At 48.3% G+C, this 18454-nt stretch overlaps 1 protein-coding gene across 1 annotated transcript in view; it reads left to right on the plus strand.

The window, feature by feature from the left end:
• The window catches only part of LOC135530201 (integrin alpha-7-like), a 104720-nt gene that overhangs the window by 82134 nt on the left and 4132 nt on the right, over nucleotides 1-18454 (plus strand). The window contains 5 exon segments of the mRNA XM_064958575.1: nucleotides 6505-6621; nucleotides 7603-7701; nucleotides 8096-8209; nucleotides 12798-12896; nucleotides 13207-13332. Of these exon segments, the coding sequence (XP_064814647.1) occupies nucleotides 6505-6621; nucleotides 7603-7701; nucleotides 8096-8209; nucleotides 12798-12896; nucleotides 13207-13332 (555 nt within the window).

Raw genomic sequence — 18454 nt, forward strand, 5'->3', positions numbered from 1 at the left:
TGTGTGTGTGTGTGTGTGTGTGTGTGTGTGTGTGTGTGTGTGTGTTGGATTGTCAGTGTGAGTCAGTGTGTCAAGTCCTGTGAGTGTGGAGTCATTGTGTAGAGTACTGTGAGTGGGTCGAGTCAGTGTGTAGAGTCAGTGTGTTGAGTCAGTGTGTAGAGTCAGTGTGTTGAGGCATGTCAGTGTGTAGAGTCAGTGTGTAGAGTCAGTGTGTCGAGTCAGTGTGTTGAGTCATGTCAGTGTGTAGAGTCAGTGTGTAGAGTCAGTGTGTTTCGTCATGTCAGTGTGTAGAGTCAGTGTGTCGAGTCAGTGAGTAGAGTCAGTGGGTCGAGTCAGTGGGTCGAGTCCGTGGGTCAAGTCAGTGTGTAGAGTCAGTGGGTAGAGTCAGTGTGTCGAGTCAGTGTGTTGAGTCATGTCAGTGTGTAGAGTCAGTGTGTAGAGTCAGTGTGTTTCGTCATGTCAGTGTGTAGAGTCAGTGTGTCGAGTCAGTGAGTAGAGTCAGTGGGTCGAGTCAGTGGGTCGAGTCAGTGGGTCGAGTCAGTGTGTAGAGTCAGTGTGTAGAGTCAGTGGGTCGACTGAGTGTGTCGAGTCAGTGTGTAGAGTCAGGTGAGTGTGTCGAGTCAGTGTGTAGATTCAGTGTGTAGATTCAGTGTGTCGAGTCAGTGTGTAGAGTCAGTGGGTCGAGTCAGTGTGTAGATTCAGTGTGTCGAATCAGTGTGTCGAGTCAGTGGGTCGAGTCAGTGTGTCGAGTCAGTGGGTCGAGTCAGTGTGTAGAGTCAGGTGAGTGTGTCGAGTCAGTGTGTAGAGTCAGTGGGTCGAGTCAGTGGGTCGAGTCAGTGTGTCGAGTCAGTGTGTCGAGTCAGTGTGTCGAGTCAGTGTGTAGAGTCAGTGGGTCGAGTCAGTGTGTAGAATCAGTGTGTAGAGTCAGTGGGTCGAGTCAGTGGGTCGGAGTCAGTGGGTGGTCAGTGTGTAGAGTCAGGTGAGTGTGTCGAGTCAGTGTGTAGATTCAGTGTGTCGAGTCAGTGTGTAGAGTCAGTGGGTCGAGTCAGTGTGTAGATTCAGTGTGTCGAGTCAGTGTGTAGAGTCAGTGGGTCGAGTCAGCGTGTCGAGTCAGTGTGTAGAGTCAGCGGGTCGAGTCAGCGTGTAGAGTCAGGTGAGTGTGTCGAGTCAGTGTGTAGATTCAGTGTGTAGATTCAGTGTGTAGAGTCAGTGTGTAGAGTCAGTGTGTCGAGTCAGTGTGTAGAGTCAGTGTGTAGAGTCAGTGGGTCGAGTCAGTGTGTAGATTCAGTGTGTCGAATCAGTGTGTAGAGTCAGTGGGTCGAGTCAGTGGGTCGAGTCAGTGGGTCGAGTCAGTGGGTCGAGTCAGTGTGTAGAGTCAGGTGAGTGTGTCGAGTCAGTGTGTAGATTCAGTGTGTCGAGTCAGTGTGTAGAGTCAGTGGGTCGAGGCAGTGTGTAGATTCAGTGTGTCGAGTCAGTGTGTAGAGTCAGTGGGTCGAGTCAGCGTGTCGAGTCAGTGTGTAGAGTCAGTGGGTCGAGTCAGTGTGTAGAGTCAGGTGAGTGTGTCGAGTCAGTGTGTAGATTCAGTGTGTGTAGAGTCAGTGTGTAGAGTCAGTGGGTCAGTGAGTGTGTCGAGTCAGTGTGTAGAGTCAGTGTGTAGAGTCAGGTGAGTGTGTCGAGTCAGTGTGTAGATTCAGTGTGTAGAGTCAGTGTGTAGAGTCAGTGTGTAGAGTCCAGTGTGTCGAGTCAGTGTGTAGAGTCAGTGGGTCGAGTCAGTGTGTCGAATCAGTGTGTCGAGTCAGTGGGTCGATTCAGTGTGTCGAGTCAGTGGGTCGAGTCAGTGTGTAGAGTCAGGTGAGTGTGTCGAGTCAGTGTGTCGAGTCAGTGGGTCGAGTCAGTGGGTCGAGTCAGTGGGTCGAGTCAGTGGGTCGAGTCAGTGTGTCGAGTCAGTGTGTCGAGTCAGTGTGTCGAGTCAGTGTGTAGAGTCAGTGGGTCGAGTCAGTGGGTCGAGTCAGTGTGTAGATTCAGTGTGTCGAATCAGTGTGTAGAGTCAGTGGGTCGAGTCAGTGGGTCGAGTCAGTGGGTCGAGTCAGTGTGTAGAGTCAGGTGAGTGTGTCGAGTCAGTGTGTAGATTCAGTGTGTCGAGTCAGTGTGTAGAGTCAGTGGGTCGAGTCAGTGTGTAGATTCAGTGTGTCGAGTCAGTGTGTAGAGTCAGTGGGTCGAGTCAGCGTGTCGAGTCAGTGTGTAGAGTCAGTGGGTCGAGTCAGTGTGTAGAGTCAGGTGAGTGTGTCGAGTCAGTGTGTAGATTCAGTGTGTAGAGTCAGTGTGTAGAGTCAGTGTGTAGAGTCAGTGGGTCGAGTGAGTGTGTCGAGTCAGTGTGTAGAGTCAGTGTGTAGAGTCAGGTGAGTGTGTCGAGTCAGTGTGTAGATTCAGTGTGTAGAGTCAGTGTGTAGAGTCAGTGTGTAGAGTCAGTGGGTCGAGTGAGTGTGTCGAGTCAGTGTGTAGAGTCAGTGTGTAGAGTCAGTTGGTCGAGTCAGTGTGTAGAGTCAGGTGAGTCTGCCAAGTCAGTGTGTAGAGTCAGTGGGTAGAGTCAGTGTGTAGAGTCAGTGAGTAGAGTCAGGTGAGTGTGTCGAGTCAGTGTGTAGATTCAGTGTGTCGAGTCAGTGTGTAGAGTCAGTGGGTCGAGTCAGTGTGTAGATTCAGTGTGTCGAGTCAGTGTGTAGAGTCAGTGGGTCGAGTCAGCGTGTCGAGTCAGTGTGTAGAGTCAGTGGGTCAAGTCAGTGTGTAGAGTCAGGTGAGTGTGTCGAGTCAGTGTGTAGATTCAGTGTGTAGAGTCAGTGTGTAGAGTCAGTGTGTAGAGTCAGTGGGTCGAGTGAGTGTGTAGAGTCAGTGTGTAGAGTCAGTGGGTCGAGTCAGTGTGTAGAGTCAGGTGAGTCTGCCAAGTCAGTGTGTAGAGTCAGTGGGTAGAGTCAGTGTGTAGAGTCAGTGTGTCGAGTCAGTGTGTAGAGTCAGTGTGTAGAGTCAGTGGGTCGAGTCAGTGTGTAGATTCAGTGTGTCGAATCAGTGTGTAGAGTCAGTGGGTCGAGTCAGTGGGTCGAGTCAGTGGGTCGAGTCAGTGGGTCGAGTCAGTGTGTAGAGTCAGGTGAGTGTGTCGAGTCAGTGTGTAGATTCAGTGTGTCGAGTCAGTGTGTAGAGTCAGTGGGTCGAGGCAGTGTGTAGATTCAGTGTGTCGAGTCAGTGTGTAGAGTCAGTGGGTCGAGTCAGCGTGTCGAGTCAGTGTGTAGAGTCAGTGGGTCGAGTCAGTGTGTAGAGTCAGGTGAGTGTGTCGAGTCAGTGTGTAGATTCAGTGTGTAGAGTCAGTGTGTAGAGTCAGTGGGTCGAGTGAGTGTGTCGAGTCAGTGTGTAGAGTCAGTGTGTAGAGTCAGGTGAGTGTGTCGAGTCAGTGTGTAGATTCAGTGTGTAGAGTCAGTGTGTAGAGTCAGTGTGTAGAGTCAGTGGTTCGAGTGAGTGTGTCGAGTCAGTGTGTAGAGTCAGTGGGTCGAGTCAGTGTGTCGAATCAGTGTGTCGAGTCAGTGGGTCGATTCAGTGTGTCGAGTCAGTGGGTCGAGTCAGTGTGTAGAGTCAGGTGAGTGTGTCGAGTCAGTGTGTCGAGTCAGTGGGTCGAGTCAGTGGGTCGAGTCAGTGGGTCGAGTCAGTGGGTCGAGTCAGTGTGTCAGTCAGTGTGTCGAGTCAGTGTGTGAGTCAGTGTGTAGAGTCAGTGGGTCGAGTCAGTGGGTCGAGTCAGTGTGTAGAGTCAGTGTGTCGAATCAGTGTGTAGAGTCAGTGGGTCGAGTCAGTGGGTCGAGTCAGTGGGTCGAGTCAGTGTGTAGAGTCAGGTGAGTGTGTCGAGTCAGTGTGTAGATTCAGTGTGTCGAGTCAGTGTGTAGAGTCAGTGGGTCGAGTCAGTGTGTAGATTCAGTGTGTCGAGTCAGTGTGTAGAGTCAGTGGGTCGAGTCAGCGTGTCGAGTCAGTGTGTAGAGTCAGTGGGTCGAGTCAGTGTGTAGAGTCAGGTGAGTGTGTCGAGTCAGTGTGTAGATTCAGTGTGTAGAGTCAGTGTGTAGAGTCAGTGTGTAGAGTCAGTGGGTCGAGTGAGTGTGTCGAGTCAGTGTGTAGAGTCAGTGTGTAGAGTCAGGTGAGTGTGTCGAGTCAGTGTGTAGATTCAGTGTGTAGAGTCAGTGTGTAGAGTCAGTGTGTAGAGTCAGTGGGTCGAGTGAGTGTGTCGAGTCAGTGTGTAGAGTCAGTGTGTAGAGTCAGTTGGTCGAGTCAGTGTGTAGAGTCAGGTGAGTCTGCCAAGTCAGTGTGTAGAGTCAGTGGGTAGAGTCAGTGTGTAGAGTCAGTGAGTAGAGTCAGGTGAGTGTGTCGAGTCAGTGTGTGTAGATTCAGTGTGTCGAGTCAGTGTGTAGAGTCAGTGGGTCGAGTCAGTGTGTAGATTCAGTGTGTCGAGTCAGTGTGTAGAGTCAGTGGGTCGAGTCAGCGTGTCGAGTCAGTGTGTAGAGTCAGTGGGTCAAGTCAGTGTGTAGAGTCAGGTGAGTGTGTCGAGTCAGTGTGTAGATTCAGTGTGTAGAGTCAGTGTGTAGAGTCAGTGTGTAGAGTCAGTGGGTCGAGTGAGTGTGTAGAGTCAGTGTGTAGAGTCAGTGGGTCGAGTCAGTGTGTAGAGTCAGGTGAGTCTGCCAAGTCAGTGTGTAGAGTCAGTGGGTAGAGTCAGTGGGTAGAGTGAGTGTGTAGAGTGAGTGTGTAGAGTCAGTGAGTAGAGTCAGGTGAGTGTGCCAAGTCAGTGTGTAGAGTCAGTGTGTAGAGTCAGTGTGTAGAGTCAGTGTGTAGAGTCAGTGGGTCGAGTCAGTGTGTAGAGTCAGGTGAGTGTGCCGAGTCAGTGTGTAGAGTCAGTGTGTAGAGGCAGTGTAAAAATAAAAGAGTCTATGCAGATGGTCCATGTAGCCATGCTGTTAGCTATTTAGCAGTCTTGTAGGTTCAGGATAGAAACTGTAGCCATGTTGTTAGCCTGTTGATATTTTAATTGTTTAATTGAAACAAATGTATTTCCAGCAGGGTGTTGTTTTTTTTGTCTTGAATCTTACTCTGGAGGCAGCTCAGCAGGGTGTTGTTTTTTTTGTCTTGAATCTTACTCTGGAGGCAGCTCAGCAGGGTGTTGTTTTTTGTCTTGAATCTTACTCTGGAGGCAGCTCAGCAGAGTGTTGTTTTTTTGTCTTGAATCTTACTCTGGAGGCAGCTCAGCAGATTGTTCACGACATGGTACAGTCACAAAGTCAAAGCATCAGATTTGAAACCCGAACCTTAACCTTAAACACACTGCTAACCCTAATGCCAAACTCTAACCTTATAAACGAAAACCAAAAAAAAAACACATTTTTGTTTTCATGAATTTTTACGATATAGTGCAAAAACGGTGTAAAAACTCAAACAGACGACTAGAAAAAGCTCAAACGAGGTTTATTCCCCCATTGGATCATACAGCTGCAAAGTCAAGGCATGATTACACAAGAACATATATTTATAACCTTCTAATAGGCGTGGTCAACGTCGTACACATCCAGACAGCCAATGCATCTCTGTTGCTAGGCAGGAATTGACTTGTTTCCTCTCACGGGTGCCGTCACAGCCCTGTCTGTCGTGGGAGTGTATGTGTGAGATTGTACTGCAGTAGGAGAGATGTTATGGTGGGCCTCTCTGACCCCTTTCAGCCATCTAGACAGCCAATGCATCTCTGTTGCTAGGCAGGAATTGACTTGTTTCCTCTCACTGGTGTCGTCACAGCCCTGTCTGTCGTGGGAGTGTATGTGTGAGATTGTACTGCAGTAGGAGAGATGTTATGGTGGGCCTCTCTGACCCCTTTCAGCCATCTAGACAGCCAATGCATCTCTGTTACTAGGCAGACGTTCCCAGACGTTTCTGCATCTGTGGACTTGATCCGGAGTCACATTCCTCACTCCTCCCCCGTTCCGCAGACGACCTGCCATATCAGAGACTAAAAATTGCCTTTCACCTCCCTCTTCACAAATATGAAACAGAATTTGAAGTTTCTACTCTCAAGTCACTTTCCATATTTCTTCGTCCCATCTACCCTTCATTGACCCCAACACATGCATTCCTGATACATGTAATGTAATTCATGACTTCTGGTGTGGTAACTTGAATCAGTACATTTCAAGCTAGAGTCTAACAATAGCAAGTGTTTTCTTTGTAGTTGGCCTATCTAAGGGGAAATCTCTCAGTTCTGTCCCCCAGGACAAGACTCGTGACAATAAACATCAACCTGCTTGTTGTGTTTCCTTGGAAACATCCAAAACAAGCAAAATAGATTTATTTTTATTTTTTATATTCACCTCAGTCTACAAACAAGTGCACCGGAAGAAATTATCCAAGTCTTCAATTTACACAACTCTGTGGATTATAATAAACAAGTTATTGTAAACAAATGTGACGTCTTCTGTTTCCTGTCCCCATGAACAGTTCAGGAGGAAGGGGCGATCCCACCCGGAAGAGGAGGGGCATGTGATGACCAAGGGCAGTCTGGGTAGGACCACGCCCGCTGTGGCTGCCTCCGAGAGACGGAAGTCACTCAAACTGGTGAGTGAGTGAGGGAGGGAGGGAGGGAGGAGGGAGGGAGGAGGGGGAGATGGGAGGAGGGGAGAGAGGAGGGGTAGAAGGTAGGGGGGGAGAGGGAGGAGAGAGGTAGGAGGGGGAGGGAGAGGAGATAGAGAGGAGAGAGAGGGGTAGAAGTTGGGAGAGAGGGGGAGGGTGGAGAGAGGTAGGAGGGGGAGAGGGGGGAGGAGGAGGGGATAGAGTGATAGAGGGTGGGGAGAGGGAGGGGGAGAAGGGGATAAGAGGGGAGAGAGATAGGGGGAGAGAGGGAGGGGGATAGGGGGAGAGAGGGAGGGGGATAGGGGGAGAGGGGGGGATAGGGGGGAGAGGGAGGGGGATAGGGGGGATAGGGGGAGAGAGGGAGGGCGGAGAGAGGGAGGGGGGGATAGGGGGAGAGAGGGAGATAGGGGTAGGGGGAATGGGAGAGGGAGGGGGAGAGAAACAGAGGTAGGAGGGGGAGAGAGGGAGATGGGGGTAGCGGGAATGGGAGAGGGAGGGGGGAGAGTGAGATGGGGGTAGGGGGAATGGGAGGAGGGAGAGAAAAAGAGGTAGGAGGGGGAGAGAGGGAGATGGGGGTAGGGGAATGGGAGGAGGGAGAGAAACAGAGGTAGGAGGGGGAGAGAGGGAGATGGGGGTAGGGGGAATGGGAGGAGGGAGAGAAACAGAGGTAGGAGGGGGAGTGGGGTTGTAAACCAAGCATCAGATTCAGTTGGACCTGCACAGTAGAAATAAGCTCCAAACCCTAAGAGTCCTGCACGCAAAGCACAGCATCCTTACTGCTAGTTTGACTGGGCAGGGAAGTGGAAAGGGGGATACCTAGTCAGCTGTGCAACTGAATGCCTTCAACTGAAATGTGTCTTCCGCATTTAACCCAACCCCATCTGAATCAGAGATTGAATACCGTCCCTGCTGTCCTCATCACTAGTCCCCCCCCCCCTGTCTGTCTGTCTGTCTGTCTGTCTTTAGGACTGTCTGCTGGGTTCAGCGCGTTGCGTCCTGTACCAGTGTCCTCTCCTCAGCTTCTCTGGCTCTGCTGTCCTCATCACTAGTCTCCCCCCCCTGTCTGTAGGACTGTCTCTGTCTGTTCCAATGTCCTCTCCTCAGCTTCTCTGGCTCTGCTGAGTCTCCCCCCTGTCTGTCTAGGACTGTCTGCTGGGTTCAGCGCATTACGTCCTGTTCCAATGTCCTCTCCTCAGCTTCTCTGGCTCTGCTGTCCTCATCACTAGTCTCCCCCCCTGTCTGTCTGTAGGACTGTCTGCTGGGTTCAGCGCGTTGCGTCCTGTACCAGTGTCCTCTCCTCAGCTTCTCTGGCTCTGCTGTCCTCATCACTAGTCTCCCCCCTGTCTGTCTGTAGGACTGTCTGCTGGGTTCAGCGCGTTGCGTCCTGTACCAGTGTCCTCTCCTCAGCTTCTCTGGCTCTGCTGTCCTCATCACTAGTCTCCCCCCCGTCTGTCTGTAGGACTGTCTGCTGGGTTCAGCGCGTTGCGTCCTGTACCAGTGTCCTCTCCTCAGCTTCTCTGGCTCTGCTGTCCTCAAGATCCAGGGACGCCTTTGGAACAGCACCTTCCTGGAGGTGAAACACCACGTCACCTATCACATTGTGTTAATAAAGACTACTGTTCCCATAATGCAATGCACGTTGATAGAATTGTATGGCCTTTTATTGGCCACAACACCTCTGTGCTTTGCTAGCTGAATCATCTGGTTATTAAAAGAAAATACATGTTTTGTCAAACCTGTGGTATGTGGTCCGATGTACCAACAGCTGTCAGCCAATCAGCTTTCAGTGCTCAAACCTCCCACTCAACACCCCTCAACATCTCAACGCTCCCGTACTGGAGACCCCTCAACATCTCAACTCCCATACTAGAAACCCCTCCACATCTCAACTCTCCCATACTAGAGACCACTCAACATCTCAACTCTCCCATACCAGAGACCCCTCAACATCTCAACTCTCCCATACCAGAGACCCCTCAACATCTCAACTCTCCCATACCAGAGACCCCTCAACATCTCAACCCCCATACTAGAGACCCCTCAACATCTCAACTCCCATACTACAGACCCCTCAACATTTCAACTCCCATACTACAGACCCCTCAACATTTCAACTCCCATACTACAGACCCCTCAACATCTCAACTCCCATACTAGAGACCCCCCCACATCTCAACTTTCCCATAACGGAGACACCTCCACATCTCAACATATTTGTTTTCTCTGCATGGGCCTATTACATTCTGACACAGTTCCAGTCAACCTCTAGTGTCTCTGCTTGGCACATGTCCTGAACTGAATGCAAGTGTTTGATAACAGTAGCAGTTGTATTGATGAAACAGTTCTTGTGAACGGGCAGTATGAAGAATTGATCGCGGACTGTAACGACAAAGGCAACACGACGGCTGCAGCAGAACGGTGGGGGGAGGCACTTTGGGAGGGGGCACTTTGCATTGTACTTTGACTGTGTAGGGTGCCGTCTTTCGGTTGGGACGTTAAACGGGTGTCCTGACTCTCTGAGGTCATTAAGGATCCCATGGTACTTATCGTAAGAGTAGGGGTGTTAACCCCGTTGTCCTGGCTAAATTCCCAATCTGGCCCTCAAACCATCACGGTCACCTAATAATCCCCAGTTTACAATTGGCTCATTCATCCCCCCCTCCTCTCCCCTGTACCTATTCCCCAGGTCGTTGATGTAGATGAGTCAACTACCTATTCCCCAGGTCGTTGATGTAGATGAGTCAACTACCTATTCCCCAGGTCGTTGCTGTAGATGAGAACGTGTTCTCAGTCAACTACCTATTCCCCAGGTCGTTGATGTAGATGAGTCAACTACCTATTCCCCAGGTCGTTGATGTAGATGAGTCAACTACCTATTCCCCAGGTCGTTGATGTAGATGAGTCAACTACCTATTCCCCAGGTCGTTGATGTAAATGAGTCAACTACCTATTCCCCAGGTCGTTGCTGTAAATGAAATGAGTCAGTCAACTACCTATTCCCCAGGTCGTTGCTGTAAATGAGTCAACTAATGTGTTTGATCATGTTCTTAGTCAACTACCTATTCCCCAGGTCGTTGCTGTAAATGAGTCAACTACCTATTCCCCAGGTCGTTGCTGTAGATGAGAATGAGTCAACTACCTATTCCCCAGGTCTGTTCTCAGTCAACTACCTATTCCCCAGGTGTTCTGTAGATGAGTCAACTACCTATTCCCCAGGTCGTTGCTGTAAATGAGAATGTGTTCTCAGTCAACTACCTATTCCCCAGGTCGTTGCTGTAAATGAGAATGTGTTCTCATTCAACTACCTATTCCCCAGGTCGTTGCTGTAAATGAGTCAACTACCTATTCCCCAGGTCGTTGCTGTAGATGAGAATGTGTTCTCAGTCAACTACCTATTTCCCCAGGTCAGTTGCTGTAAATGAGAATGTGTTCTCATTCAACTACCTATTCCCCAGGTCGTTGCTGTAAATGAGTCAACTACCTATTCCCCAGGTCGTTGCTGTAAATGAGAATGTGTTCTCAGTCAACTACCTATTCCCCAGGTCGTTGCTGTAAATGAGAACGTGTTCTCATTCAACTACCTATTCCCCAGGTCGTTGCTGTAAATGAGTCAACTACCTATTCCCCAGGTCGTTGATGTAGATGAGTCAACTACCTATTCTCCAGGTCGTTGCTGTAAATGAGAACGTGTTCTCATTCAACTACCTATTCCCCAGGTCGTTGCTGTAGATGAGTCAACTACCTATTCCCCAGGTCGTTGCTGTAAATGAGTCAACTACCTATTCCCCAGGTCGTTGCTGTAGATGAGTCAACTACCTATTCCCCAGGTCGTTGCTGTAAATGAGTCAACTACCTATTCCCCAGGTCGTTGCTGTAAATGAGAATGTGTTCTCAGTCAACTACCTATTCCCCAGGTCGTTGCTGTAAATGAGTCAACTACCTATTCCCCAGGTCGTTGCTGTAAATGAGTCAACTACCTATTCCCCAGGTCGTTGCTGTAAATGAGTCAACTACCTATTCCCCAGGTCGTGGCTGTAGATGAGTCAACTACCTATTCCCCAGGTCGTGGCTGTAGATGAGTCAACTACCTATTCCCCAGGTCGTTGCTGTAAATGAGTCAACTACCTATTCCCCAGGTCGTGGCTGTAGATGAGTCAACTACCTATTCCCCAGGTCGTTGCTGTAAATGAGAACGTGTTCTCAGTCAACTACCTATTCCCCAGGTCGTGGCTGTAGATGAGTCAACTCCCTATTCCCCAGGTCGTTGCTGTAAATGAGTCAACTACCTATTCCCCAGGTCGTGGCTGTAGATGAGTCAACTACCTATTCCCCAGGTCGTTGCTGTAAATGAGAATGTGTTCTCAGTCAACTACCTATTCCCCAGGTCGTTGCTGTAGATGAGTCAACTACCTATTCCCCAGGTCGTTGCTGTAGATGAGTCAACTACCTATTCCCCAGGTCGTTGCTGTAGATGAGTCAACTACCTATTCCCCAGGTCGTTGCTGTAAATGAGAATGTGTTCTCAGTCAACTACCTATTCCCCAGGTCGATGCTGTAAATGAGAATGTGTTCTCAGTCAACTATCTATTCCCCAGGTCGTTGCTGTAAATGAGAACGTGTTCTCAGTCAACTACCTATTCCCCAGGTTGTTGCTGTAAATGAGAACGTGTTCTCAGTCAACTACCTATTCCCCAGGTCGTTGATGTAGATGAGTCAACTACCTATTCCCCAGGTCGTTGATGTAGATGAGTCAACTACCTATTCCCCAGGTCGTTGCTGTAAATGAGAACGTGTTCTCAGTCAACTACCTATTCCCCAGGTCGTTGCTGTAAATGAGTCAACTACCTATTCTCCAGGTCGTTGCTGTAAATGAGAACGTGTCCTCAGTCAACTACCTATTCCCCAGGTCGTTGCTGTAAATGAGTCAACTACCTATTCTCCAGGTCGTTGCTGTAAATGAGAACGTGTTCTCAGTCAACTACCTATTCCCCAGGTCGTTGCTGTAAATGAGTCAACTACCTATTCCCCAGGTCGTTGCTGTAAATGAGTCAACTACCTATTCCCCAGGTCGTTGCTGTAAATGAGTCAACTACCTATTCTCCAGGTCGTTGCTGTAGATGAGAACGTGTTCTCAGTCAACTACCTATTCCCCAGGTCGTTGCTGTAAATGAGTCAACTACCTATTCCCCAGGTCGTTGCTGTAAATGAGTCAACTACCTATTCCCCAGGGCGTTGCTGTAAATGAGTCAACTACCTATTCCCCAGGTCGTTTATGTAGATGAGAACGTGTTCTCAGTCAACTTACCTGGTAAAATAACGGATAAATAAAAAATAAAATAAATAAATGTATAACTCAACATTCGCCATCAATGTCCAACTTCTTTGTCATGTATTAGTAAGGAAACAATGAGCCGGATTCATAGTGATGGACTAAAGTGGGGATCCAGTGAGTTTACATGGTGTAAAAGAATATTATTAATGTACATGTTATGTTCTTAAACATGGGCGACATGGGCCTAATTTTTGTGTCTTGTGTTGTTCTTGCATTCAACTTTTTTTTACATAAATGCACTAAATAAGAGGGAGGGGGATTGGAGGGAGAGGGGGAGGGGGGATAGGAGGGAGATAGGGAGATAGGGGAGAGGGGGATAGGGGGGAGAGAGGGAGATGGGGGAGAGAGGGATGGGGGGGGGGGAGAGAGGGGGGATGGGGAGAGAGGGAGGGGGTAGGGGGAGAGAGGGATGGGGATAGGGGGAAAGAGGGAGATGGGGGAGAGAGGGAGGGGGGTAGGGGGAGAGAGGGATGGGGATAGGGGGAAAGAGGGAGATGGGGGAGAGAGGGAGATGTGGGATAGGGGGAGAGAGGGAGGGGGGGATAAGGGGGGAGAGATTAAATAAATAATAAATGCATTGTAATTTAAATCTAGAATCCTTAGTTACGACATCAAGATTTGGTCTGGAATACTATTTAAATGATTGTTGAAGAATATAACGTATAAATCTCTCTCTCTCTCTCTCTCTTCTTCTCTCTCCTCTCTCTCTCTTCTCTCTTCTTCTCTCTCTCTTCTCTCTTCTTCTCTCTTCTTCTCTCTTCTCTCTTCCTCTTCTCTCTTCTTCTCTCTTCTCTCTCTTCCTCTTCTCTCTTCTTCTCTCTTCTCTCAGGAGTTCCCATCAGTCAGTGCTCTGGAGCTGCTGGTAAGAGCCAACATCACAGTCAAGTCGAGCATCAAACACCTGGTGCTGAGGGATGCTGCCGCACAGGTAACACACACACACACACACACACACACACACACACACACACACACACACACACACACACACACACACACACACACACACACACACACACACACACACACACACACACACACACACACACACACACACACACACACACACACACACACACACACACACACACACACTTAACTATTCACATGAATAACTAGGTCCAGGCTTTTCCTGACCATGGCGCTGAGCTCTAACTACTAGTGATACATACACATTAAAGACAAGACACTTCACAATAAAACACTCATTACTTTATATTACTGTGTTTCCCCTGTAGGTCCCAGTGATGATTTACCCAGAGGTTGGTCTGACTGCCCAGTACTGGATCCCCTGGTGGTGGATTCTCATAGCCATCCTGGCTGGTATCCTGGTGCTGTCTCTGCTGGTCTGCATCCTCTGGAAGGTACCAACACATAGTATAACACGGAATAAGCACCTCTATTACTAAATGAATGAGCTAAATGAATGAGGTAAATGATTCAAAAAGGCCTGTGGTGTTGATGGTATCCTCAATGAAATGATCAAATATACAGACAACAAATTCCAATTGGCTATACTAAAACTCTTTAACATCATCCTTAGCTCTGGCATCTTCCCCAATATTTGGAACCAAGGACTGATCACCCCAATCCACAAAAATGGAGACAAATTTGACCCCAATAACTACCGTGGAATATGCGTCAACAGTAACCTTGGAAAAATCCTCTGCATTATCATTAACAGCAGACTCGTGCACTTCCTCAATGAAAACAATGTACTGAGCAAATGTCAAATTGGCTTTTTACCAAATTACCGTACAACAGACCATGTATTCACCCTGCACACCCTAATTGACAACCAAACAAACCAAAACAAAGGCAAAGTCTTCTCATGCTTTGTTGATTTCAAAAAAGCCTTCGACTCAATTTGGCATGAGGGTCTGCTATACAAACTGATGGAAAGTGGTGTTGGGGGTAAAACATACGACATCATAAAATCCATGTACACAAACAACAAGTGTGAGGTTAAAATTGGCAAAAAACACACACATTTCTTCACACAGGGTCGTGGGGTTAGACAGGGATGCAGCTTAAGCCCCACCCTCTTCAACATATATATCAACGAACTGGCACGGGCACTAGAAAAGTCTGCAGCACCCGGCCTCACCCTACTAGAATCTGAAGTCAAATGTCTGCTGTTTGCTGATGATCTGGTGCTTCTGTCACCAACCAAGGAGGGCCTACAGCAGCACCTAGATCTTATGCACAGATTCTGTCAGACCTGGGCCCTGACAGTAAATCTCAGTAAGACCAAAATAATGGTGTTCCAAAAAAGGTCCAGTCACCAGGACCACAAATACAAATTCCATCTCGACACTGTTGCCCTAGAGCACACAAAAAACATACCTTGGCCTAAACATCAGCGCCACAGGTAACTTCCACAAAGCTGTGAACGATCTGAGAGACAAGGCAAGAAGGGCATTCTATGCCATCAAAAGGAACATAAATTTCAACATACCAATTAGGATTTGGCTAAAAATACTTGAATCAGTCATAGAGCCCATTGCCCTTTATGGTTGTGAGGTCTGGGGTCCGCTCACCAACCAAGACTTTACAAAATGGGACAAACACCAAATTGAGACTCTGCACGCAGAATTCTGCAAAAATATAGTACACCAAATACACCAAATAGTGCATGCAGAGCAGAATTAGGCCGATACCCACTAATTATCAAAATCCAGAAAAGAGCTGTTAAATTCTATAACCACCTAAAAGGAAGCGATTCCCAAACCTTCCACAACAAAGCCATCACCTACAGAGAGATGAACCTGGAGAAGAGTCCCCTAAGCAAGCTGGTCCTGGGGCTCTGTTCACAATCACAAACACACCCTACAGAGCCCCATGACAGCAGCACAATTAGACCCAACCAAATCATGAGAAAACAAAAAGATAATTACTTGACACATTGGAAAGAATTAACAAAAAAACAGAGCAAACTAGAATGCTATTTGGCCCTACACAGAGAGTACACAGCGGCAGAATACCTGACCACTGTGACTGACCCAAAATTAAGGAAAGCTTTGACTATCTACAGACTCAGCGAGCATAGCCTTGCTATTGAGAAAGGCCGCCGTAGGCAGACATGGCTCTCAAGAGAAGACAGGCTATGTGCTCACTGCCCACAAAATGAGGTGGAAACTGAGCTGCACTTCCTAACCTCCTGCCCAATGTATAACCATATTAGAGAGACATATTTCCCTCAGATTACACAGATCCACAAAGAATTCGAAAACAAATCCAATTTTGAAAAACTCCCATATCTACTGGGTGAAATTCCACAGTGTGCCATCAGAGCAGCAAGATTTGTGACCTGTTGCCACGAGAAAAGGGCAACCAGTGAGGAACAAACACCATTGTAAATACAACCCATATCTATGCTTATTTATTTTATCTTGTGTCCTTTCAAATTTGTACCTTGTAAAAACACTGTATATATATATAATATGACATTTTCAATGTCTTTATTGTTTTGAAACTTCTGTATGTGTGATGTCTACTGTTAATTTTTATTGTTTACCTTACTTGCTTTGGCAATGTTAACACATGTTTCCCATGCCAATAAAGCCCCTTGAATTGAATTTAATTGATTGAGGTAAATGAATGAGCTAAATTAATGAGGTAAATGATTGAGGTAAATGATTGAGGTAAAAAATGAGCAAAATTAATGAGGTAAATGATTGAGGTAAATGAATGAGGGAAATGAAAAAATATGTTGATTTCACAGGTTTAAAAAAATCCTCCTCATCTCTAGTCCATCTCTCCTCTCCCCATCTCTAGTCCATCTCTCCTCTCTCCATCTCTAGTCCATCTCTCCTCTCCACATCTCTAGTCCATCTCTCCTCTCCTCATCTATAGTCCATCTCTACTATCCTCATCTCTAGTCCATCTCTCCTCTCTCCATCTCTAGTCCATCTCTCCTCTCCACATCTCTCCTCATCTCCAGTCCATCTCTCCTCTCCTCATCTATAGTCCATCTCTCCTATCCTCATCTCTAGTCCATCTCTCCTCTCTCCATCTCTAGTCCATCTCTCCTCTCCACATCTCTCATCCATATCTCCTCTCCTCTCCTCATCTCTCCTCATGTCTCCTCTCTCCATATCTAGTCCATCTCTCCTCTCTCCATATCTAGTCCATCTCTACTCTCTCCATCTCTAGTCCATCTCTCCTCTTCTCATCTCTACTCCAACTCTCCTCTCCCCATCTCTAGTCCATCTCTCCCCATCTCTAGTCCATCTCTCCTCTCCCCATCTCTAGTCCATCTCTCCTCTCCCCATCTCTAGTCCATCTCTCCTCTCCTCATCTCTAGTCCATGTCTCCTCTCCACATCTCTCCTCTCCTCATCTCTAGTCCATCTCTCCTCTCCTCATCTCTCCTCTCCTCATCTCTAGTCCATCTCTCCTCTCCTCATCTCTGCTCTCTCCATATCTAGTCCATCTCTCCTCTCTCCATCTCTAGTCCATCTCTCCTCTCCCCATCTCTAGTCCATCTCTCCCCATCTCTAGTTTATCTCTCCCCATCTCTAGTCCATCTCTCCTCTCCCCATCTCTAGTCCATCTCTCATCTCAACATCTCTAGTCCATCTCTCCCCATCTCTTGTCCATCTCTAGTCCATCTCTCCTCTCCCCATCTCTAGTGCATCTCTCCTCTCCTCATCTCTCCTCTCCACATCTCTAGTTCATCTCTCCTCTCCTCATCACTAGTCCATCTCTCCTCTCCTCTCCTCATCTCTCCTCTCCTCATCTCTAGTCCATCTCTCCTCTCATCATCTCTCCTCATCTCTAGTCCATCTCTCTTCTCCTCATCACTCCTCTCCTCAGCTCTAGTCCATCTCTCCTCTCCTCTCCTCATCTCTCCTCTCCCCATCTCTTGTCCATCTCTCCCCATCTCTAGTCCATCTCTCCTCTCCCCATTGCTAGTCCATCTCTCCTCTCAGCATCTCTAGTCCATCTCCCCCATCTCGAGTCCATCTCTCCTCTCCCCATCTCTAGTCCATCTCTATTCCATCTCTATTCCATCTCTCCTCTCCCCATCTCTAGTCCATCTCTCCTCTCTCCATCTCTCATCCATCTCCCCTCATCTCTAGTCCATCTCTCCTCTCCTCATCTCTCCTCTCCACATCTCTAGTCCATCTCTACTCTCCCCATCTCAAGTCCATCTCTCCTCTCCTCATCTCTAGTCCATCTCTCTCTCCACATCTCTCCTCTCCTCATCTCTAGTCCATCTCTCCTCTCCTCATCTCTCCTCTCCTCATCTCTAGTCCATCTCTCCTCCCCTCATCTCTCCTCTCTCCATATCTATTCCATCTCTCCTCTCCACATCTCTAGTCCATCTCTCCTCTCTTCATCTCTCCTCTCCACATCTCTAGTCCATCTCTCCTCTCTTCATCTCTCCTCTCTCCATCTCTCCTCTCCACATGTCTTTTACGCTGTCCTTTTATTCACCTCCCTCCCTCCACTACATCTCTGTTGTAACTCCTTCTCCTCCCCCCTCTCCTCCTTCTCCTCTTGCTTCTCTTCCACCCTCTCCTCAGTGTGGGTTCTTCAAGCGTACAGAGCGCCACCCCCAGTACGAGACAGAATACTACCACGCCCACATGCACATTCAGCCCTCCGAGGTGGAGAAGCAGGCATCAGACCACTAGGTTCCTGCTTTCCCCTCCCCTCTCCCCCAAGCGGTAAAACCACGCCTGCCTCGAACTGGCATGCCCTGGTCTCTCAAGCCCTGTAGTTCCCCTTAGACACTGATCCAGTTTCAGTTTTACGTTGCCTCCTCTAATAGCTAAGGGGTTCTTCGGGTATAGGTAAGCTGATCATAGATCTGTGCCTAACGGACAGAGAGCTGTTGTGCTGCGTGCTGTGGCTCTGCCTGCCGTGTGATCTTTGACCTTAAATGCTGTACCTGAAACTAGTTCATTCTGGAACAAGGAAGTTGCTAATAATTCGGGTTCTATTCATTAACATTATCACTTGATAACAATGTTAGAATGCCAGAATGAACATGTGTTCTCTGTTGTTCTTTTGTGTTTCTGACAAAAGGGGGGGGGAGACGCTGCAAGAGTGTGGTGGTTGTGGGTGAAATGACAACGTGTGGCAGCACGATTGTAATGTTTTGCAAGGCACTGGTGTGATTTCTTTGCTTGTGTGGCACCTGTTTTACTGTCGTTTCACAAGTCATCTGAACATTTTGTTTTTTTGTGGCACATGCACAATCAAAAGCAAAAAAATCTCCTTTGGGTTACTCAGCGGCATCGGCAAAGTGCATTTTTCATGCGCTCTCTCCCACTCCCTCCCTCCTTCCCTCCCCCTTCTCTCTCCCACTCCCTCCCTCCTTCACTCCCCCCTTCTCTCTCCCACTCCCTCTCTCCTTCCCTCCCCCTTCTCTCTCCCACTCCCTCCCTCCTTCCCTCCCCCGTTCTCTCTCCCACTCCCTCCCTCAATCCCTCCCCCTGCTCTCTCCCACTCCCTCCCTCCTTCCCTCCCCCCTTCT

Source organism: Oncorhynchus masou, chromosome 5 (assembly GCF_036934945.1).
Source record: "Oncorhynchus masou masou isolate Uvic2021 chromosome 5, UVic_Omas_1.1, whole genome shotgun sequence".
NCBI classification, from domain to species: domain Eukaryota; kingdom Metazoa; phylum Chordata; class Actinopteri; order Salmoniformes; family Salmonidae; genus Oncorhynchus; species Oncorhynchus masou.